We start from the raw sequence: 25712 nt of genomic DNA on the forward strand, positions 1-25712 counted from the left end.
TCCCAATGCCCACCGACATTCATTTTTCCTGTGCCCTAGCTTTCCACATCTGTAACACTGCGGCTCTCGTTCACAACTAACCGACCCTACTCTTCCAACGCTTGCACTCCGATCTCTCTTAGGGTTAACCATACTTACGTTACTGGCTCTAACGCTCCTATCAACCACTCGCTCTGCCATTCGCCTTGGCCCTTCCAAAACTGCCTCCCTATAGCTCTTAAACTCTGGTATAACATCTGCCACTCCAGTCCTAACACTAACACTTCTGCTCTCTTTCATACACCTATCCAACTCATAATCCTCTACTATTTCCAAAATGTCGTTCCACGACAACCTTTCATTCGTCCATCGCATTTTCTCCTTACGTTTCAGATTTACAAACTCATACAAACTCTCAGGCGCAGTCGCCAACAACTTCCTCACTAACTCTTTACACTCATTTATCCCTTCATCCCCAAACTTTTTCCTGGCTAATGTTTCTAACCTACAGACACATCGACAACGACTCACCAACATTCATTCTTACCTCATCAAAACCATGTTTTCTCCTATATCTAACACTACTCCTTATCCTCTTCGCCTGTTCCACAATCCTGGCTTTTACATTTTTTTTTTTTTCATAAGGCACATTCCCCACACTCATCATTACCCCATACATATTCGACAAAAATCCCGTCAAAAAGCTACCCAACTCTCTTGTTATCCCCATACTTTGCCTCACAATGCCTTTCATATTCCTTAAAAAAATCCCCTATGTCCCTGGTACCATATTCCTCGTATTGTGCACATCTAGCTATCTCTCTCATATATACAGCCTTTCGTACTTCCCGCTCACTCTCACTCTCACTTCCGCTACTTCCATTCTGATCATCCCTCTTAACCTCGTCCGAATACAGCGAGTCAACTTCCATACTAACATCCATGCTCCTGATTACGCTCTTCTTACCCTTCTTTCTACCTACCTATTTCCACTCACCGCTATCCAAATCACTTTCCCCAATGTTTTCAGTCCTAGTCTCATCCTGTCTGTCATCCTTCCTAACCTTCTTTCCCTTAGTCGTATTCTTTTCCTCAGCCCCCTTCTTATTCTTGTCCTCAGGTTTATCCTTATCCTGTCTCTTTCCCTTCTTTCCTTTACCTATCACAAACAAGTCACCTTCGTCACTTGTAGTTTCATCCCCTCGCTCTTCCACTGTCTTTACCACTTCTGGCCTATCACAAGACCTAGTAGGCCTACCTCCTACAGCTCCCTCTCCCATGAACCCCTTCATCATCTCTTGCACTGCATTCATCATTACCCCCAATTTTTCATCCATTTTCTCAACCATTCTCTCTTCCACTCCTTTCACTTCTTTCATTTTCACTTTTGCACTCCTTAGCATTCCTCTCATTTCCTCTAACTCGCTCTTCAGCTCCTCACACTCTACTCTCAACCTCTCATTATCCACTTCTAATTGTCCTCTTACTTCCCTCTCTAACCTCAACTCCTCCTTCAGCCTCTCCACCTCACTCAATCCTTCCATCCCAAACTTTCTCACCACTCGCACACACTAGCCTGGACCAATTGTCCTGCAGCTGCCACACCAGCAGTCCCTGTTTGGGCGCCAAAAAATAATGTGGCGGGATCACAAAAAACAAGTAAACCCCCCACAGTTACGTTAATAGTACCAGCTAACAAAATTTCCCACTCTCACACTTTCCCCTTTATGTTACCTTTACCCTGCAGGACAAATGGTTCAACAAAATACCAAACACACAAAACACAAACAGGTACTCACCTCTGGCTTCTGCTACTCAGGGCTAGGCTGTGCTGTCCACTGGATATAGGCTAGCCAACACACAACCACCGCTGACAACCAAACACAAACCAACCACCCGAGACCCACAACCCCACAAAAACTCAATAACCCGACAAATCACTGCAGACGAACACCAACACCCCAAAAGAACACGACAACCACACGACTTACAGAGGCACAACAACCCGCCAAAACCAACCCTGCCCCAACCACCACTCACAGACACCGAAAATGCACCACCAACCTCCTTAACCTCACCACAACCAGACAGACACACGCACAACTTCACAACCCCAAAATTTATCAAATAACACCAAATCAACTGAACACCAAAGGATAACTGCTGCCAAAACCGACACTAACTTCACCAGACGCATCACTCCTTACGACTCTCGTAACAGACTTCCATTGACTTCCTACAGAGCGCCACAACAGACATACTTCCGACCGCCATTTAACCACTCCCATTCATTCTTCCACCAATCTCTCTCTCTCTCACACACAACCTTTGGAGATGTTGTCAAATATAAACAATCATTACTCCTCCATATAGTGTCGTAGGCCTTTTCTAGGTCAAAGAACACTGCAAGTCTGGTTTTGCACAGCAAAAGCATTCTGTATCTCCCGAGTAAAGAACATCAAAGGGTCAAAAGTACTTCTATTTTTCCTAAAGCCAAACTGCTGATTAGATAAAAGATTCTTTGAATCCAAATACCACACAAGTCGAGCATTGACCATCCTCCCATAAATCTTGCTAACACAACTAGTTAAGAGCAATTGGCCTATAGTTCTTAGGAAGGAAGGAATCTTTAAAAGGTTTTAAAACAAGTACAATAATCGGTATCTTCCAAGACTGGTGAAGTTCCTGAAAGCCAAAAACTGTTTAAAATGTCTAAGAGAAATTGTTTTGTACTAGGCAAATTAAAAATCATTGAGTACAGTATATCATCTTCCCCTGGAGATGTTGGGGAAGATAACAAGATTGCATGATCTAATTCTTTCATGGTGAAAGGAAGATTATACGATTCTGAATTTAAACTAACAGGAGGAACAAGCGCCTCGGTGGCTTGATTGCTATGGTATTAGCATCCCACCTTGGTGGTCGCGGGTTTGATTCTCGGCCATTCCATTGAGGAGTGAGAGATGTGTATTTCTGGTAATAGAAGTTCACTCTCGACGTGGTTCGGAAGTCACGTAAAGCCATTGGTCCCGTTGCTGAATAACCACTGGTTCCATGCAATGTAAAAAAAAAAAAAAAAAAAAAAAAACACACAGGAGGAACAACCGTGGTACCGTCCCTAATATTCCTGAATGCAGGAGAGTAATGTAGGGCACTAGATATATTGGAGAAATGCCTACCAAAGGTTTCTGCAACTTCTCCAGAATCAGATATGATGAGCCATCAATTTTCAATATAGGCAAGGGAGGTGAAGAAAATTTCCCTTGCAGCTTTCGGATTCTGTTCCAGACTAATGACATAGGGGAATCATATTTAAATTCACTTATATATCTGATAAACGATTCCCTCTTTGCTTGCTTAAATGTTTTCTTTTGCTTAGCAAGAGCTCTTTTATAGATAATTTTATTGACCAAGCAAGGATATCTACGATATCTCTTGTAGCAAGTTCTTGTTATCTTTTGGCTCAAGGCGCATGCATCACTCCACCAAGGTACTAGAGGACGCCGTGGTTTATCAGAAGTTCGAGGAGTAGACAGCATGGCACCACACAGCAGTATACTGATTAAATACTCATAAGCAGATGTTGGGCTCTGAAAGTCATTTATCTCTTGATCAACTTCAGTAGATTTTTTTAATAATCCCCAGTCAACCTCCCCTACCTTCCATTTTGGTAAACATGGAGATGGAATATTTTTCATATACTTAAGTGAATGGGCCAATGATCACTGCCATGATCATTCTGGTCTACTACCCACTGGTAATCTAACCTCAAAGAGGAGGAGCAGATAGCGAGGTCAATGGCTGAATCAGTATTATGAAAAACATCATGTCTTGTAGGGGAACCATCATTCATTAAAGTGATGTCATTTAAGTCAAGCAGTGTTCTATTATTAAACCCCACCGATCGCAGATTGGCTCTCCCCAGATGGTGTGCTTGGCATTAAAATCCCCCATCAGAATGAAGGGTTTAGGAAGCTGGTCTATCAATGTCTGTAGATTGTTTAATTTTAGCTGACGAGGATTACCCTGCACGTCCTGCAGTCTATTTTCTAATGATGGATCCAGGTACAAAGAACAAATAGTAATCCATTTATAATTGACAACTTGAACTGCACAAGCCTGCAACACAGTGTTCAATTGAACAACCCTATGATTAACAGACTTGCGGATTATGATGCCTGTACCTCCTTGAGCACGTACACCTATCAGGGGTGGGGACCTATGAAGTGAATAATTAAAACCCAAGTTGGGAGTGTGCTCTCCCAACTTTCTCTCTTGTAGACACATCGCAGATAGATTATGTTCCTTAAACAGAACCCGAACTTGCTCTCTATTTGGTATAAAGCCACAGATGTTCCATTGCATGAGAGCCATTATTTAGAGGAAGATCTTAAAATTTTCTACCAATTTAGGAATGTGTCCTGGTGAGATAGATCTTATCAGTTTTACCAGTACTACTTGATCTAGATCTAGATGTTATAGATCTTTTAGATGAAGGGCCTTCACTTGCCCTTCCAGTTTTGCTTTTATTTTTCCTATGATGGCTAGTGACCGAGAATGAGGCGAAGAGGGAGAAAGGGCCCTCTTCTGACAAATAAAGAGGGCCTCCATCTCCTCACCATCATCTCCACGGGGCACTGTAATGACAGGATCAGGTGAGGGCTCAATGTCAGGCAATGTCCCTGTCAGAGAGAGGTCATCAACATATTGAGATCTGGCTTGAACCCTTGAACCAACCGGGTCCCCTGGCTTGACCAGTGTGTCTGCAACATGAGGAGCCCCGCCAGAGGGGGCATGGGTAACCCCACCAGGGGGTACCCGGGGAGCACCACCAGAAGGGGCCCCAGTAGCGGCAATATCCGATTGTTGTGCCTTCAAGGCATCTGAATAAGCTTTCCTTGCCAACAGCTTCTTGGCCTGTCCCACACTGATGTGTTCAGCAATAGATTTAAGTAATGCCTCCTGTTCTTTTTTGAATGCACTGCATTTCTTATCTCTGGCTCGATGTTCGCCCTTACAGTTCACACAATTACCAGTCCAGAACATTCCTCGTGCTCAGACTTGCCATACGTGCAAACATTAGAGGAGTGTCCAAAACCAAAACTTTTAAAGCACTGGAGCACTCATAATTTCATTGTCAAGAACAATTTCAGATGGCAAAAAAGAACTTACAAATGTTAAAATAATCATCGACGAGTGGGGCACTTTGAAAACCTTCCAAACCACATCTGGACACATCTCCAAAATTTCCTCCTGATCCATTTCATGTAAATCTTCATTGAAGATAACACCCTTTGCATAACTAAAATTATAGTGAGGTTTTACCTCTTTTATCATACCCTCGGAAGGCAACGTTAAGGAAAACTGGTATTTTAAAAATTTGCCTCACCAATAAACGAAGCCTTAAAATTCATGTGTGTATATTACATTTTCTGCTCAGAATGACCTTTCATTTCTCGAAATACTTGCATTAACTTGTGTTACACCCTGTATATAAAATTGATGTACACAAAGCTATTGAGTTGGCTCAGGGGTACCTTGTACTATACACCATCTTCATTGCTTATCATGTGTTGCTATTGAGACCAGACTTTAACCCAATTGTGTTTTTGTGTGAAATTCACCCTTCTCTTTCAGTATCAAGTTACTACAATAAAATTGTAAGGAACTTGGTCATGGATTGTAGACTTATGGTCCAAGGCCCTGGACTGTCTGATCATTTATAGTTCCTTTAAAATAGATGTGGTGATGGTTCTCAAACCATCAAAGCTGAGGATAGTTTCTGATAAAGAAGACAACATTCACACAAGTCACCTGAAATATTGAACATCAGATGAAGCTGTTTGAGCATGCCCGGTACAGGCATCTCAGTCTTGAGTGTTGCAGGGAGGTGTTGATGGGTTATAAATCTTTTACAGAAATAAGGAAATATATGACTAATGGGTTCACAATAAAACAAAAGGTGTAAAAAATTACTTTTATGACAACTGCCTTATACCCGTAATATTTCCTAAAGTAATTTATTATTTCACTCCAAAATAATCAAGATTAATTTTGAGTACTACTTGTAAACCTCAAACAACAAAAATATAATAACATTTATTGCTGACAAAAATGTAATAAAACAGTAATTTCTTATTATTTCATATTAAATGCAAGACAAATTTTGTACAGAAAAAATGCATTTGGATTGCGCAAAACTTTTCACCCGTGTTTCCCTAATATGACAACAGGTTAGAGAGCAATTTGTCCTACACAAGAGAAAATGTCCATTTACAACTAATGAAATGTACATTAAATTATATAAACAAATATAAATATTTAACATTATTCAATTATAAAACTAGCTAGCATTTATTTGAGCAATTTTTATTCTGCCATTCTGTTGTAACTGTCTTTAAAAGATACCCAAATTAAAAAATATGCTTACTTGGAAATTATAGAAAATTTACCAGCAAATGTCTGCAAAAATATAATTTGTCCAATTCTTTCCAGCCTGATGAACTACATTTAGTAACACGAATCCAACAACTTTAATCAGAGACCACACAAAGCAACTTTACAAGTATGAAATGTACAGTTCACTGTACAGTATACCATATTCAGAGATGAAATGCATTGTCTACCTCAAAAATTTTGTGCATTTTACTTTATTTCATGTAGCTCTTATTTTATAAATCTTGTAATGCATAAATAAATCAAAGTTAATTTTATTTTCAATCACTGCCAGGCCTGAATAAAGTGAAAAGAATACTAGAATATATCCAGCCAAAATATTTAATATTTTGTGATTCACACAGACCTGTCAATTCTTAAAAAGCCTGTTACAGGCTAAATACTCTTGAAGTAATCCCCAGGTTGTATTATACCCATGCAAATGTTGCAAGTCTCTTGTTCTAAAATAAAACTCATAATTGGATTAAAATCTGGTTGAGTTTGTAGCATTAATTCCTCAAAATTACAATGTGCACATTTTAAAGCTTAATCCTGCTCTGTGTATTTGCATTCCCAAATATAAACATAGGTTTAAAAATTTACTCTTCTACTCTTAAATTTTAATACTTAATATTGATTTCCTTTTGCAAACAAATTTCATAAAAGTAACTTGCAAGAATTAATGCCAGTCAAGACAAGATATTAAAATTTACGCGAAGGTTTTGTAACATTTTCCACTACAGATGCCACTTTCAATATAATGACTATGTTTTCCATAAACTTATCACAAGGAACAGAGCACCAATTCTTTCAACTTGACATTCTTTTAACCACAATGGTAATGATGCAAATAGACACTTGCATGTGCTTACATAAGGACGGACAATGGTATACTATATAATGTACCATCACATGAGGGAAATAAATTCACACTTGAAAAAACCTAACATTTTTCAACACAGTTTATGCTGGTTATCAAAATATATAGCAGAAGCACACTTTTATGAAGTATATAGAGTAACGCTTGATAAATAAACAGCATGATAGTAAAAATATCACAATGCTTCTGATTTTTGGTCAAAACACCAGTTTCAAAGTACTTTTATGAACTGCAGCAGATGTATTGGATTCAATTCCTATAAGAAGCATTATACAATGTGGACCTTGATAATACAGTATACTTAAAACGGTATTTCAAATACTTTTCACAGTTTTCTCGTACTTCATGGAATTATGAACTTGAAACAATCAGTTATGCAGTTTTAGTTGTGCCATATAGGATAAGAATGGAAGTTTCCTGCTGTACCACCTTTACCCTTATCACCTTTGTCCAATTCAATCATGTCTGTGAAGTCCAGCAGATTGGAGGCATGCTGAGCCTCAGGTGAAGGAAGTACTGTTTGTCTGATTTTTCTGATTTTTCTCAGTCTTTCGAGCCAATTACTTGCGTATGGATTGTGAGGTGGTCTAATTAATGAATCCCAAATCATGGATGCAAGCTGGAAAGAAATGATATATATAATAGAACGCAAACATTCTATGCAGTGGCCACTAGTTTAGATTTTAAGAGTTTCTCTATATTCCAAAGTAGTATTCATTTTTTAAGGGCTCCCCAAAAATATTAAGACTACAGTAATAGCCTGTACTTACCCATGGTTAGGTTCCAGACTCCCTCACCCAAGGTGAGTTTTTGCTCAAGTTTGGCACTGTGTCTAAAGTGCTAATAAATGTTTATTTCTAGTTTGAACACTAAATATGACCCTAATCATGCACCCAATGTATTATGCTAACTTTTAGATGAAATTAAAGTTACTTTAATTTCACTTAAAAGTTAGCTTAATACATTACCTTAAAATAAATAAATGGTTGGTAAAAATATAGCAGTGCGTTATGATTACATACGTACGATTTCTCTCTTCGTTCCCCCTTCTGACCGATCTATTTTTAGAAGTCTTCTCAACCTCATTTTTAAGAACTACCTTATTCTGTTTCTTTCTGTTCTGAAATTCATTTTTATGAAAAACAATGCTTTTTATTTGGATTTGTCAACTCTTAGTTATGTGTCTATGGTTTGAAATGGCACATTTACAGTTCTAGATGGAAAAGGTAAAATTAGATAAATTTAAAATGATATATGCATTAACTACGAACAAGAGAGAGAGAGAGAGAGAGAAGATTATGTAAGAATCCTCTGACCTGGTAATCAGAACACTTCCCCATTCTCTCACATTAAATTGTGACATTTGACCGCTCTGGCTTCAAGCTTCTCTTCAATGAGTTAAACAAAAGATGAAGAAAAGATATTTTGTTTACCATTTAAAATGTTTCATTCGAATTTTGTGACTACAGTTATATTATCATCCTAATTATTTAATCTTATTAATGATTGAAATATTAATAAACATATGTGTACCATAAAAATTCTCTCATCTTCGTAAAAGAGAAGAGAATAATTTTTATTATTTAGTCTTTAAGAACCAGGCTAAAAAAAAACATGCAGCACCCCAGACCAGACAAGTTTTGAGGTTGGCTAAGGAAAAACACAATGGTGGAGAGGGAGATATATAAATGCACAAGATGTAAGAACAAAATTTCTTCCTTCCATGAGAAGATGAAAATTACTTGCAACCCCTAGTTGACATCTTTTACAACACTACTGTAAAACCAAGTTATACATGTTTTTTGTAATAATTTCATTTTTTTAAATTATAATTACAGCTCACAAAATATCATAATAGATAAGAACTAAAATCAGTAACAAATTCTGAGCATATTTGTTGTAAAATATTTGCTTAAATTTATTGAGATCAAAGATAGTAACTCTTTGGGATTATAGTACATGTTTTTATTTTTCTAATATTTCTTTGCAGAAATACAATTATAACTAACATACTATCATAAAAGATAAGAACTAAAACCAACAGCAACCCCTGGGTGTATTTAAGCTAATACCTAAAAAGATGTCATGTGAAAGAGAGGCAGATACATGTCCCTTCGAAGTTAAGTACGCAACTAAATCATGAGCTGCCTTGAATTAGCAAGCTGAGCCAGTCTAAAAGTTGCCACTAGTAAATTAATGGGCTACTGAAGTAATAAACCTTTCCCCCCCTGATTTCTCCACATCAATGATGCATAATATTGATACTCACCAGAAGGTAATCTGTCCACCACTCAAAACTTGTTATTGTTACTTGCATGAGGTATCCATCCATCAAGGGTTAATGTTATTTAATTTACACATAAAAGCTTCAAAACTTACAAAATACACACAAAACTACACACTTTTGCAGGGTTTCTCTGCAAATGATCGCATGTCTGTGAAAACTTGTGTATGACAAAGTTCCGATGAAACATTCATGAGTCTGTGAATTCGCGCAAGTTTGGGGTATTACTGTAGGTTGAAAGACTGGCTGATTTCCATAGATTTTCACCATGACCAGCATGGACAATGATGCTTTTAATATCTTTCTTCTCATGAGCAATGTAAAGAAATAAAGTTTTCACAAAATACTTTGTCTACCAATACTTTATAATTTCATGCTTTACATCTATAAACTGATATGCTCTTGTTCTAAAAAAAATTTTTTTCAATAAACTTTATGATACTAGATTTGTTTGCAATATTTTTTTTTTTTAGAAAATCACGACAAAATAAGCCCCCATACCTAAGCACTTAGAGAACATAGTAAAGACACCTTACACTGGATATATTACTGCACATGTATATAAAATCACATTTGGTAATTCCCAGCATTTTCTGGCTATCTAAACCTGAAAAAACCTAAGTGAAATTAATTTTCTTTGAAAAAATCTAAAAAACATATAAGTACTTTCTGGGCTCAGTCTGTGTCGCTTTGTGAAATATCTCTTTAGTTCATATTTCTAAGGTAAATAATGCTAACATTACCAGAGAAAAATAAAAGAGGGGGATGTCAGAGTATCCTGACTCGCTCACCCTAAATAAAAGAGGGTGTCGGTATGGTACTGGGGCGAGTGAGACCACTACCACGGACCTCTTGTCATTTAGAATTCTCCTTCACCAAAATCCCCCTCCTCGAGAGAGCTGGGACACAGCCGGTGCCAGCAACTACTACTACACACTCACCCACGCCGACAACAGCGCCCCTCGTGGCCATCCTTTTCGTTAGCGACATCTCGCCCACACGTGGTTTTTCTCTGCTCTGTGTTTTGTGCCCTAACTTTGGATTATCTTTCCACTATGGAGTTCCAAGCTATTGCCGCAGCTAAGTTAAGTACTGCCGAAAGGTTACACATATTTTTAGCCAGTCAGGATCGGTTTTAACCATTTTTTAGGTTCATTAACGGACCTTCCTTGTCTGGTCTCGGGCTCGCCATGCCGGCTCGCCTCATGTTTATCTTATAGCTCCCTCGGTCTCCCATACCGTGGTGGCTATTCTGTGCAGTGCCTATGATTATTTTATGATTATTTTAGTGTGGTATGGGATGTGCTACAATTTTCATGTTTTACATCATACTATTTGGAAATCCTATGCCTCCATGTCTTAGCTTAGTGTTCATGCATGCATGTTCCTTTGTCTAGGTCTGTTAGGCAGATGGGTTATATATGTATACATTATATATATTTCCCACTTTTCATTAGTCCAGCCACCCTGGCCGTCGCCCTCCGTTTTACGTATTGGCAGAGGCCAGCTCCTGAGTTGTTGGTCTGTCTACCTTCCAGGTAGGCTAGCCTAACTTCTCCTGGATGCCCCCTCTCTTTCTCTTACACGTGATTTCCTTCTTATCCTTTTTATTACGATGTATTTGTTATGGGTTGCATATTTGAGACGGTTTGCATTAGCCTAGGCTATGTTTTGTCTGTTCGCCTCGTGGTCCAACCACGTTCGCAGTGGGCCAGCTGATCACCTTAGTCCACCAGCTCAGCACCCCCATCTTCCTCCCTCCCCATCGTGTGGGGGAGGTAGTCCTCGCTCGCTCACGGTCACTATGGCAACCATCCGAGCACCCCTCCCCTCCTCCTCCTTTCTTAGGGAGGATATGGGAGTTACGGACAAGGGGGGGTCCTGAGCCTGGGTCTTTTACCGTTCTCTCCATGAGTTTCAGGAGGGGTACCCCGTGCGTTCGGGTTGGGTTGGCCACCCCGCCAGCTCGCACTGGGTCCTCCTCGATTCTCTCTGTGGCTATCTCCTCTATCCTCCCCATCCGTTATTCGGCGGACTCGCTGGCTCCGCCAACTCCTTGGGGGTAGCGGAGAGTAGCCTTGACATGCATCCCTCTGTATTCACATTTTATGATTCATAGTTCTGTTGCCACTTCCGCTAGTCCGGCGGAGCACCCGCTCACCATCCGGGTTCTCTGTCTGCTCGCGAAGTTTTTTACGGCGGAGTTACACTTCGCTTGCCTTGTTTATTATTTATTTTATCTTGCTTTGTTTTAATTCAAGTTTATGTACTTGGGTAATCTTCTCGTGTATCTCCGCTGTGATTGTACCCTCACCTCGGTGTACTCTCGGTTTATGAGCAGGTAACTGGTTCGGCGGAAATCTTCGCTCCGGTGTACCGGAGTTTTTTGGACCAGTTTACCACGTCCTACGGACTTTCTCTCAGGGGGTACAGGAGAGAATTATGCCCAAAATAAATTTTTCACTCCGGCATACAGCGGAGCTTCATATCTCTTAACAGGTTAGCCCTGTTAGTAACTGCCGATACTTATGTATCTGTTCACTTACAGGCTACCAACTGTCAAGAGGCGGGGTGCAACGCCATCCTGCAGGACCCATGCGGTCATGAGGTCTGCCGGACCCACGCTCCCTGCGCTGTCCGCCATAATGATTTGATTGTATGGCATCACGAGGCCTGCTCCATCTGTTATGATCTGGTGGATCAGTTTACTGCTGGAGTAAGTATATACCAGTGTAATATACTTGTATCTGTTCTTGGTATATACTGCTATAAAAGCATATGTTAAGATATATATAAGTATGACTTAGTCTTAAGTATTAATCTTATATCCTCGGGGCTTCGTTGTAAGGATTACAATGACCCTTTATTTCAGGCTGCCACCGTGAAGGATGCCGCGTCAGCTACCTTGAGGGCCTGGGTTGGAGGCTTTGGGAAGAACGTCTCCAAGGGGCAGCCATACATCCTGGAAAAGAGTATGGCTGTCCGCCTCTTCCCAGGCGGCAAGTCGACCGGTTACGTCGACCCAGCAGCGGCAGCTCCGTGCATCGCTGCTATTCAACAACAGGTGGCGCAGGCATTGGCGGAACAAGGGGCCCCAGAGATCGCCGAGGACGTTGCGACTCTTGACCTAAATGTAGAGCCGATGACGGTAGGAGAGAGTGATCTATTAGTCGAGGTAGGTTTGCTAGGTGCTCAAGGGCTTCCCTTGGGTGTATCTGGATCTTCATCCCCTATTCCTTCTTCTTCTTCTTCTTTTCAAGGCTTTTCTGAGTCGGACATGCCAGCTAGGACATCATCAGCTTCAGCTATCCCTAAAGTGAAAGGGAAGCGGGAGCAGAAGACCCTGGAGAGGACGTCTTCTAAGAAGACCTCGTCCTCGTCATCTCATAAGACTCCGGCTCACCATCCCGGAGCAGAGAAATCGAAGTCTTCTTCGACTTCTTACTCGAAAGGGTCTAGAGGCAAGTCCTCTAAGGAGAAGGCTCGTGCTCCCTCAGAGACAGAGCCTTTGACGTCCACCGGAGCACGTCCTAAGACTCCCGCATCGGTCAGGGACACTAGTCCCTTCGATGCCGAGGCATTCACCGCAGGTGTGATGCAACAGGTGGGCAATCTAGTCGGTTCTATGATGAACAACAGGCTGGAGCAGATGCTTGCGCGCATCTCCACCTCGTTTGAGGAGTCTGGTCAGTCAATCCAAAACATATCGGAGCGACTGACAAACCAGGAAAACCTGTTGGTGGGCCTTAGGGAAAATCCCCCAGCAGTTCTTCCTCAGGCAGGTGCCAGAGTAACACCCATGCCGGACTACAATACTCTCCCTCCCTTCACCATGAGCAATCCTTGGAGGGTCGCAGCCTTTGCCCCCTTCAAGGATGGGATGATTTCTATTCCCGATTGTGGAACTCAAAGAATTGAGGCCTTTGAGTTCCACCCCGCCAATCTCCAACCACCTTTCATGGGCTACGCTCGATTGACGGAGACGGCATTGAGGAGGGAAGATAGGATCCCGAAGGAAACTGTCATTTGCAATCAGGATCAAGCCCAGAGGGAATGGGTTAGATGCCTTGAAGAATGGGATTGTACAAACACCAAGCTTCAGGCTTTCAAGAGCCCATTCACCATCTTGGTGTCAGAGGAGGAGACACCGCTCCCCTTTATCACAAAGTTGGCATGAAAGACGAGCCTGTGCCTCAGCTGAAAGAGTCGGATCCAACATCTCTACTCTTTCCAGGTTCTGAAGATCTCTGGGCTGATCTACCGGCTTCCTTCACTATCAGGAAGCTCAAACCGGATTGTGCTATCGAACAGTTCGGGGAGAGACTACCGAGGTTACCGGATAACCTGATCCAAGCGGAGTTTGACGCTAGGACCAGGTTAGGGAGGACCCTGAATGCCTTGGTTATGACAGAGGTTGCCGCCATCACTTATGGGACGGAGCCTCTGTTCAAGCTATTGGCAAAAGCTCAAACACAAACCGTACAGTCTGACCTGTACGACTTTGTGGTTGCTAGGCGTAACTGCAGGAAGCACGTCCTGCAGGAAGCCACAATTAGGCACGAGCCGAACAAATTGCTCGTGTCATCCATTTGGGGAGCTTACCTCTTCCTCCCCGAATCCGTGGTGAATGAGGTTCAACATGAAGCGACCAGGCTGAATCAGAGCCTTAAGGTCCGCTGGAGACTTTCTGGCAAGAGGAAGCCAGAAGGTACCCCCTCAAATGTGAAAAAGCAGCAGCAGCCCAGGAAGTTTACACCTTTCCAGGCTCCGCAGCAACAACAGATGGTTCAGGCGGTCCCCGTTTCCCAAATGGTTCAACCGTCTTCTTCGAAGAACCAAAACCAGCCCATTCTCCTGCTGACGTCTCAGAACCAGCCCTCGACTTCCTATGCTGTATCCCCAGCCTTTAACCCTGTTTTTGAAAGACAGGCATTCCAAGCCTTCAACAGGTTTGGAAGGGGAAGTAGAGCTAGGGGTGCATTTCGCCAGAGGGGTGGTGGAAGGACACCCAGCAGGGGAAAACACTTCCGTGGAGGATGCGGAGCACGTCCTGCCCAAAGTCAGTGAGAACCCTCAGGTGGGAGGGAGGCTGTTCCTCTATCAACACAGATGGGGATTCAGCAATTGGGCACAAAGCATTGTGTCCAAAGGGCTGGGATGGAGTTGGATCAAAGGTCCCCCTCCATCCAAAACATTCCTTCAAATACCAACAAAGGAATTGACAGAGTATGCACGAGAGCTCCTTCAGAAAGGAGTAGTATCAAGAGTCAAACATTTAAAGTTTCAAGGATGCTTGTTCAGCGTGCCAAAGAAAGGCTCAACAAAACGAAGAATAATTTTAGACTTGTCCCGTCTAAACTTATTCATTCGTTGCGACAAGTTCAAAATGCTGACTATCTTGCAGGTGTGGACCTTACTTCCCCGTGGGGCCGTCACCACCTCTATCGATCTTACAGACGCATACTATCATACCCCAGTCGCGAGACACTTCCGCCCATATCTAGGCTTCAGGTTGGGAAACCAGGCACTCTCTTTCAAAGTGATGCCCTTCGGGCTGAACGTAGCCCCCAGGGTGTTCACGAAAATAGTGGAATCAGTAGTCCAACAACTGAGATCACAAGGGATAATGGTAGTAGCGTACCTGGATGATTGGCTCATTTGGGCAACAACCGTCGAGGAATGCCTCAAAGCCACAAACAAAGTAATACAGTTTCTGGAACATCTGGGGTTCCAAATAAACAAGATCAAATCCAGGCTGACACCGGAATCTTGTTTTCAGAGGCTCGGCATTCAGTGGGACCTGAACTCCCACACACTGTCAATTCCGTTGGTCAATAGGAAAGAAATAGCCAAGTCAATAAGGCAATTCCTCAAATGCAAACAAACATCAAGGAGAAGCCAGGAAAGGATCCTAGGTTCCCTCCAGTTTGCATCAGTCACAGATGTTCTGTTGAAAGCAAAGTTGAAAGATATAAATCGAGTTTGGCGCTCAAGAGCAAATGTCAAATCTCGAGACAAGTTGTCAGGCATCCCGCCGATTCTTCGCAAGCGTCTCCGCCCAAAAATCTGTCCAAATCAGTTCCTCTCCAATTCCCTCCTCCGGCGTTGGTTATCCACACGGACACCTCTCTGAGCGGGTGGGGAGGATACTCCCAATTCAAAGAAGTTCAAGGGACTTGGTCGCCTCAGTTCCGCCGGCTTCACATAAATGTACTGGAAGCCATGGCAGTATTCCTCACTCTAAAAAGGCTTCTTCCAGCCAAGAATTCCCATGTCAAGCTGGTATTGGACAGCGCATTAGTAGTACACTGCATCAACAGAGGAGGATCCAAATCAAGACATGTGAACCATGTCATGATAGCCATCTTCTCTCTAGCAACCCAGTACAAATGGCATCTTTCCTCCACTCATCTGGCGGGAGTAAGGAACGTGATAGCAGACGCTCTGTCTCGCTCAGTTCCTCTAGAATCGGAGTGGTCCCTGGACAGGCGCTCATTCCAGTGGGTATGCTAAAAGGTCCCAGGCCTCCAGGTGGATCTTTTCACGTCACAATCCAACCACAAGCTCCCTTGCTATGTGGCCCCCAACCTGGACTCTCTGGCCTATGCCACAGACGCCATGTCCATAGATTGGAATCAATGGAGGAAGATATACATCTTTCCTCCAGTGAATCTTCTATTGAAAGTCCTGAACAAACTCAGGTCGTTCAAGGGACAAGTGGCTCTAATAGCCCCGGATTGGCCCAAGAGCAATTGGTACCCTCTCCTTCTGGAATTGGGTTTCCAGCCTCAAAGGATTCCGGACCCCAAACTGTCTCAGTCAGTACAAATGAGGACTGTGTTCGCTTCCTCAGGAACTCTCAAAACCCTAACTTTATGGACTTCATGAAGTTCGCGGCTAAGAGAGATGCAAATATCGATCCCCAAAATATCCATTTCTTAGAATCGGATAAAAGGGAATCAACATTGCGCCAATATGACGCAGCAGTTAAAAAACTGGCAAATTTCCTGAAGGAAACGGATTCTCGAACCATGACAGTTAATTTAGCTATATCCTTTTTCAGATCTCTATTTGAAAAAGGTCTAGCAGCTAGTACTATTACAACCAATAAGTCAGCTTTAAAGAAAATCTTCCAGTTTGGCTTTAAGATAGACTTAACACACTCTTACTTTTCGTCTATTCCTAAAGTTTGTGCTAGGCTCAGACCTTCAGAAAGACCTAGTTCAATTTCATGGTTCTTGAATGACGTTCTCAAACTGGCTTCAGATACTGACAACGATTCATGCAATTATATGATAATATTAAGGAAAACATTATTCTTACTAAGTCTGGCCTCAGGAGCCAGAATATCTGAACTGTCGGCCCTTTCCGGAGACTCTGGACATGTGGAATTTCTCCCATCAGGAGAAGTTCTATTATCTCCAGATCGTAGTTTTTTGGCTAAAAACGAGGATCCCTTGATGAGATAGGCCCCTTGGAAGGTCCTCCCTCTTCCTCAAAACCCTTCTCTATGTCCGGTGACGACCTTACAAGCCTATCTGTCCAGGACATCACCTAGGTCATCAGGTCCCCTTTTTATAAGGGAAAAAGGTGGCACTATTTCTTTAAAAGGGATCAGACAACAAATCCTATATTTTATTAAACAAGCTAATCCTGATTCATTCCCCAGAGCCCATGACATCAGGGCAGTAGCCACCACTATTAATTACTTCCAGCACATGAATTTCAATGATTTAAAAAAGTACACTGGCTGGAAATCGCCGACAGTTTTCAAACATCACTACTTGAAATCCTTGGAATCTCTTAAATTTCCGGCAGTGGCAGTGGGAAACATAGTTTCCCCTGACACTGTCTAGTAGTTGTAGTCGAAGATCCAGATCTCCTTTCTACCTGCCTCACTAATATTTTCCTTTAACCCTACCATCAGGTTCAGTCCTGTTTTGAGCCTTAGCTGCCTAGAAAGGCTACATATCGTGAGGTGTCCCTTATTTTTTTGCTAGGGTCACTCACGCATGTAAATAGTATTGCCAATTGTGACTATTTTGTGATGTTCTCCCTTATTTTTATGCTAGGGAGACTCACTTGCATATACTAATATTTAATAAATTCTAGTTTTAAGTTATCATAAGTTAGTCTAAGAATAATTTTAAGTTCTACTACATATTTTAAGACTAACTCACATTGTTATACTGGTTTAGTTTAAGTATGATAACTTTGTAACTGTTTGAAAAACTAGATTATAATTATTTTGTTTTACTTTCGTGTTTTATTAAGACCTTCCATTGTTTCTTTCTCAATCTTGTGCTAATTCTCTGGTACTATTTCACAAAGCGACACGGACTGAGCCCAGAAAAGGGATTTTGACAAGGGAAAAATCTATTTCTGGGCAAGAGTCCGTGTCGCCCGGTGAAATCCCCCCGTTTGTCTCCCACCCTTGCGCCCAAGATTGGTCCTCTAACGTCAAGGATGGCCACGAGAGGCGCTGTTGTCGGCGTGGGTGAGTGTGTAGTAGTAGTTGCTGGCGCTGGCTGTGACCCAGCTCTCTCGAGGAGACACCCACTTTTATTTAGGGTGAGCGAGTCAGGATACTCTGACATCCCCCTCTTTTATTTTTCTCTGGTAATGTTAGCATTATTTACCTTAGAAATATGAACTAAAGGAATATTTCACTAGACAACACGGACCCTTGCCCAGAAATAGATTTTTCCTTCGTCAAAATCCCTTTATTACATACCTCACATAAAACTGCAAAAGAATATCGGGTAAATAAAAGCTTATATTGTACATGAATAAAACTTTCACATAGAGTGGCACCTTGACCAACAAGTGAATTAATGTACCAATTTTCTGAGGTACAAGTCACCACTCGGTTGCTTTTTTGCTTTATTGCATGAGCAAAACTTTGAGGTATGAGCACGAGATGATGCTGCTACGTAGATGGCACAGTGATGAAAATTAAGATAAGCAAAGAAGAAAAAGTAAAAAGGCATCTTTTCCATGATTCTTTTAAAAAGTTATACATTACTTCACAGTACCCAATAATACTGTATATATTTCATATTATTGTATTATAAAAAACTACTAACATAGCAGTCAATGCTTTGGTTTGGAAATCAGCTGATGATGAATAAGAGTTTGTTTTGCCAAATTTAACTCAATTCTGAGTGAATTTTCTTGCTTCTAGTTAGCATAAACAAATATCTAGATACTTGATATATGAAACAAGGTCATTTTTCATTATACGTATTATGTTGCCATTCATTGGTCACTCTCTCTCTCTCTGTTATTTGCTGTAGGTATATATTTTTAATGGTAAAATGTTTAAGATGACTTTGAAATGATATTAATAATATAACCTCAAAGAATAATGGAGTAATAGGTTAGTAATTTTAGGTATATTTGAAGTAGGATGTTATTAAAGGTATACATTTGGTATCTGAACTTTCAAGATAGGCAGTTATAAGCATCTTTAGAGGTGGTTTTAACTATTCGCAGGTTTTAACTATTCACGGGGGTGTCTGGTACACATCCCCCGCGAATACGGGGGGAACACTGAACGGTAATTGTGTACCATAGTACGATGATTGAAAGCCAAACGGATGTTGTTATCCAATTCGGTTGTACTTAGAAAAGAAAGTTGTTTCTCGTTTGGTTGTTCATGGCTGTACACGTTTACGCAACGAGTATAATGTTAAAACCAACTTCCATCATTCTCTTTTGCTGTTTTTGAACTTATGTAGCTAGAAGATGGGATAAAGTTAGGCTATTGTAATTTGGTCTCTCATAAAATCGGATTATCATAAGTCGAATTATCATAACTTCAACACTACAGCTACCTGTACACTGTATAAAACCCTATTATACCTTTACAGACTCAAGACACCCCACCCAAAGGATTAAAGCTAGGCTTTTTTTCACTTTACAATATTTATAATACTAAAATGTACTGTACAGTAAATTCTATATTACTATACTGCATAAATATAATTTTACTTATTGCGCCATTGCGGGATTACGGCGCCATTTGACTGGTCTAGGGTGCTGTTAACTGGTCTAGTATTCTGAAAGGTGTGCGGCGGCCGTAGACTTTAAAATCACTTGGTGGCGGCCAGGAACAGAACCCCTGCCGCTAACTGAGGGCCACCTGTACATGATTTTTTTTTTACAGTTGTTCACCTTGACTATCATAACCTTACTAAATGAATATGATGGGTTTATTAATTTGCCTGGAAGAGAAATATGGTGGGGTGAATGAACAGATGTAGCACTTTGTTGAAGCATTTATCATGAATGACTTGAAAATGGTTTAAAAAGGCAAAGGTATTTTTGCATTTATAAACCTACTTTATTTTGACAATTAAAAGTTAAAAAGTATAGGGAATCAATAAATCCCCAGATCTCCTCTGAATAAGAAAATATGTAAATAAGAAAAAGATCTTTAAGACATTTGCAAGTTTTGCCCATGTGAATAACTTTTTATATTTCCAAGTTTGTGTTGTGTTACCATTTTCATTATCATCATTATTATTCACTATCAACAAGTCAACATATGAAAGACAAGATGTAGGATTACAGAAAGTTTTTAAAATTTGTATTTTATTAATTTATTAACCCTTAAACGCCGAAGGGGTATATTAAAAATCGTCTTCCGTGTGCCGAGGCAGTCTCAGAGTGAGCGCGGAAGCGGAAAAAATATTTCATTCAAAAAATCACAGCGCGCTTAGCTTTCAAGATTAAGAGTTCATTTTTGGCTCCTTTTTTTGTCATTGCCTGAAGTTTAGTATGCAACCTTCAGAAATGAAAAAAATTATCATTATCATATATAAATAATGCGATATATGATAGCGCGAAAACAAAAATTTCATATATAATTGTATCCAAATCGCGCTATGCCCAAAACGGTTAAAGGTAATGAGTTAATTTATTTTTTTAATGTAAACTAAATTGCGATCATTTTGGTATATAACACATTGTAAAACGATAAAAGCAACACAGAGAACATATTATCACAAAATAATGCATGAATTCGTAACGTGTGGACGTAAACAAATATTTTTTTCAAAAATTCACCATAAATCTAAATATTGTCCTAGAGACTCCCAATTTTTCTCAAAATGAAGACAAATGATTGAATATTACTATACTGTAAGAGCATTGGCTTACAATTGCAGTTTTCGACCATATCTGATGAGTTAAAGTTGACCGAATGTCAAATTTTTTAATATATTTTTTTCATATGCAATTATTTCGGAAATTAGAAAAGCTACAACCTTCAAATATTTTTAATTTTATTCTACATGAAATTGCGCACATTTTCATATATAAAACTCTATGAAATGCCTAATATGAAACAGAGCAAATATTCCGAGAATGGGACGTACGTATTTTGGAGATTTGTGGCGAGAATCTGCGCGCGGAGGGAAGGAAAGTTTTTTTTTTTTTTTTAAATTCACCATAAATCTAAATATTGTGCTAGAGACTTCGAATTTGTTTCAAGATGAAGGTAAATGACTGAATATTACTAGACTGTAAGAGTTTTAGCTTACAATTGCATTTTTCAACCATTTCAGTAGAGTCAAAGTTCACCGAACGTGGTTTTTTTTCTATTTATCGTGATTTATATGCAAATATTTCAAAAATGAGAAAAGCTACAACCTTCAATTATTTTTTTGTTGTATTCTACATGAAATTGCGCACACTTTCATACATAAAACTTTATGTAACGGCTAATTTAAAATGGTGCAAACATTACCACAATCGCACGTATGATTTTTTCAGAAGTTACCGCGCAGACGTAAAGAAAATGTTATTTTTTTCATAAATTCACCATAAATCGAAATATTGTGCTAGAGACTTCCAATTTGTTGCAAAATGAAGGTAAATGATTGAATATTACTAGAATATAAGCGTTTTAGCTTACAATTGCGTTTTTCGACCATTTCGGTAGAGTCAATGTTGACCAAGGTTGAAAATTTGTCACTTACCATTTTTTTATATGAAAATATTTCAAAATTGATAAAAGCTAAAACCATGGGTTGTTTTTAGCTGTATTGAGCATGAAATTGTGCACATTTCCATATATAAAACTTTATGTAACGGCTAATTTTAAAATGGTGCAAACATTACCACAATCGCATGTATGATTTTTTTCGTAAGAGTTACCGCGCGTACGTAAGGAAAAAGTTTTTTCATAAATTCACCATAAATCGAAATATTGTGCTAGAGACTTCCAATTAGTTTCAAAATGAAGGTAAATGATTGAATATTACTAAAATATAAGAGTTTTAGCTTACAATTGCGTTTTTCGACCATTTCGATAGAGTCAAATTTGACCGAAGGTTGAAATTTTGGCACATCGTTATTTCTATGAAAATATCTCAAAACTGATAAAAGCTACAATCATGAGCATTTTTTTTGTTGTATTCTACATAAAAACGCGCACACTTTCATATATAATACTCCATGTAACGGCTAATTTAAAATGGAACAAAAATTATGTCAAAAGTGATGAAATAATTTCCGAGATGTGTCACAGATACTTTTTAGTGCGGCAAGAAAGAAATTCGCGCTTGCGCGCCTGCGTAACGATTGTAAACAAAACAACGCCTTGATCCGTGAACTCCCAGCATCCCCCAAGGTGCGTGATTCAAGAGTTTTTGGCTGGTAGGCCTAAAAGTATTGTTCCGCAAATTTTTAAAAAAACTTTTGTATGTCGACGTAAAATACGTCCAGTCGGCACCCGAGAGACAAAAAATGTTGACGTAAAATACGTCCAGTCGGCGTTTAAGGGTTAATATATACATATGGTGTAAATAATAAGCTACTATACAGTAGTGTAGGTACTCTGTAGTAACATATTACAGACACAGTATAGAATTTTAGCCAAAGGCCAAGTGCTGGAACCTATTAAGTTATTCAGCACTGAAAGGAAAATTGAAAATATTAAGTTATTCAGCACTGAAAGGAAAATTGAAAATAAAGTCTGAAAGGTGTTGCAGAAGGGAAACATTAGTTGCACTATGAAACAATTGTTAAGTAAGGGTGGATAACAAGATATAAGAGAAATGCATGGAAGAATATGAATGGAAGAAGAGTAAAAAGAATGAAAGGGGCTGAATTGAGGGGATGCTGCAATGAAACTTACGTAATGCCTATGGTGTGTCACGTGATGTGCACTGCCAGCACTAACCCCCTACATGGATATCATAGCACTGGCAGAGTCGCACATGTATCTCTCTCTCATATACTGCCATATAATACACAAGGTGAGTTTACTGTACTTGACTGTATTGTATATAATTTGTTAAATTTCAGTGATATTAGTGAGGTTTATGGTCAACAATACATTTGAGTATTAGGGTCTATGATTGTGAGGAGTCACAAGTTGGCTACCGATTCTCAAATTTTGTGGAAACTGGTGTCACTAACTCCAGCAAAATTCAAGGGACATTTGTATACCGAAGGAAAAAATTGACAAAATGCATTGCGATTCTTGCCATATGCTTACAAGAAAAAAAACATAGATTGTGACATTAATAATTTAGTTTTTGTAGCCATCACATGAAATTTTAATTAAAAGTATTAAAAGAATCCATTCTACTTACATCAGCATGAAGTGCAAGCTGGCGAACAAGAATGGGCAAATTAGCATCCGATACAATTCTGGGATCTCCGCCACCACCGACAAAATCTTCCAAATCTGGGCGACAGACAACACTGACACTATTCGTAGAATGATCTTCTGGCACAACTTCCACTACGGTATGGTTAAACTGGCCCTTTACAAATAGAATAAAGTGTCACTAAAACAAATAAAATATACAATTTCAAGAAATATGCTGACAAAAATATTAAGTCCTCAAATACGTAGCTTGTCACTTGTGTAGGTGACAGATTCCTCTACAAACTGTACATATTCTGGCCTACATAAAACATTAATTTAAAAACATTTTTCTTAAAAGGATACATGAAAATAATAACTATAATCATTCCACCTCAGAACAATAATTTACTTTGCCAGCATAAAATTTGTGTACAATAAAGAATTCTATAAATGGCAAAACAAACCTTCAATAAAATTTGCTCTTAGAAGCTTCTAAGTCATGACATACTACTATGTAAAATATTTTTCTCATACAATTCTGCTACGTATAATTAGAAACATACTCAGGCCTCAGAAAAGCTCAAGACACTAGTCTTTTAATATAAAACAAAAGCTGTTTTAGTTCTGAGAATGCACACGTGGATCACAAGGTCCCCTGGAGTTAAACCTTACTCTTTATGTAGTTTGAACCACTGGCTGCAAGAAATCTATGGAGCTTGGTGATATGAATTGTTTAATTATAATTAAGGACTGCAAGAAGAACTTTTTTTTAGTAATGATTTTGTATAAAAAAATGTTTGTACAAAACAGATTTATTTATGACAAACCCAATACTTATGCATTAAATAGCACTAATTGTAATTTAAGAAGTAAGAGCATAGCAAAAAATTGGTCAGGACCCTTCAGAGTGCCTCTGGGATTGAAATTAGCTTCTGAATCCATGCATGCCATGGCCAAGAGGAAGTCACATTTGTTAGAAAACCCTGTGAACTACATGACAAAGTTTCAAGTAATTTGTATGTTTCCCAACATACAAACCTTTGGTCTTTACATAGGTAATTTACTTTCTGGGCTCAGCCGGTGTCGCTCCGTGAAATGTCCCTTTAGCACACATTTCTAAGGTATAAATATTGCTATAATACCAGAGAAAAAAGCTAATATGGAAATGCCACAGTATTCTGGCTCGCTCACCTTATTTGCGAGCCAACCTTATTTAAGGTGTCGGTATGGTTTCTGGGGCGAGTGAAACCACTACCAAAGGTCCTTTGCCATTTAGATTCATCCTTTTTCAATATCCCTCATCTACAGAGGAGCCGATCTAAGGCCCACTACTCGCTACCGTTACGGCTAGCGCCTCTGACGTCATTTCCTTTTGATAGCACGACCCACACCACCATGTTTTTCTTCTCTGTGTTGTTTTCTCGTGGAATTCTTTTACCACCGTCATGGAACGTCAAGCTGTTGCTGCATCCAAGTTAAGTACATCTATTATAAGTTCCAACAGGTCCAGAAACCATTCTGCCTTCGGCCACAATGGGGCTACCAGTCATCTTGAGGTTCTGAGATCGCATCACCTTGTTTAGAACCTGACGGATTAGGCAAAAGGGAGGGAATGTGTGTACATCCAGATTGTCCCATGGGTGTTGTAGTGCATCTTCTGCTACTGCTTCTGCGTCCGGGACTACTTAACAATATACTTCCAACTTTTTGTTGTATCTGTTTGAGAATAGGTCTATGATTGGCTTTTCCCACAAGATGAACATTTTGTCTGCTACTTCCTGATGCAAAGACCACTCTGCTCCTAGAATCTGGTCCCTGCAGCTCAATTTGTCAACTACTACATTTCTTTTCCCTGAAATATATCTGGCTCTGATGTCTACTAAGTTCTCTACATCCCATTGATGAAGTTGAACTGTCATCAGGTGTAACTGATGAGATACTAGGCCTCCTTGCTTGTTCACGTAGGCTACTACTGTGGTGTTGTCCGACATCAATACCAGGTTGCTCCTTTACCCTCTCCTGGAATTCCTGTAGTGCCAGAAAGATTGTTTTTAACTCTAGCACGTTAATATGGAGTTCTCTGTCCTTGCAATTCCACTTCCCCAAAATCAATAGTTCCTCCATGTGCGAGCCCCAACCTTTGAGTGACGCATCCGAGAACAGCAGGAGATCTGGAGAGGGTTGCTGAAGGGGAACTCCCACTGTCAGATTGTTGTCCTGCATCCACCACATTATGTCTTTCTTCACCTCTGTCGACAAAGGAATGTGCTTGTATGGGTGACCTACAGTTGGTGACCCAAACTTCTTCATCCTCCATTGTAATGACCAAAGGTGTAGTCTCCCTTGTGGCACCAGCTTCTCCAAGGAACTTAGGATTCCCAGGACTACTTGCCACTGTTTTGCTGGCTCTGTTTGTTTTCCCAGAAAAACATTCACTACTTGTTTGCATTTCTCTATCCTCTGGTCTGCTGGGAACACTTTGGCCTTTACTGTGTCTATAATCATACCCAGATACACCAGCCTCTGACTGG

General features: G+C 40.1%; 1 protein-coding gene across 1 annotated transcript in view; it reads right to left on the reverse strand.

Annotated features, from left to right (window-relative positions):
• Positions 1-6065: 6065 nt before the first annotated feature.
• The window catches only part of LOC135216470 (tuberin-like), a 299405-nt gene continuing 279758 nt past the window's right edge, over positions 6066-25712 (reverse strand). Inside the window, exons 24-25 of the mRNA XM_064251839.1 lie at positions 23183-23356; positions 6066-7913 (exon numbers count right to left, since the gene is read on the reverse strand). Coding sequence (XP_064107909.1) covers positions 7677-7913; positions 23183-23356 — 411 coding nt within the window. The 3' untranslated portion in view covers positions 6066-7676. The remainder of the gene's footprint in view (positions 7914-23182; positions 23357-25712) is intronic.

The sequence above is a fragment of the Macrobrachium nipponense genome, chromosome 6 (genome assembly GCF_015104395.2).
Source record: "Macrobrachium nipponense isolate FS-2020 chromosome 6, ASM1510439v2, whole genome shotgun sequence".
In the NCBI taxonomy this organism is placed as follows: domain Eukaryota; kingdom Metazoa; phylum Arthropoda; class Malacostraca; order Decapoda; family Palaemonidae; genus Macrobrachium; species Macrobrachium nipponense.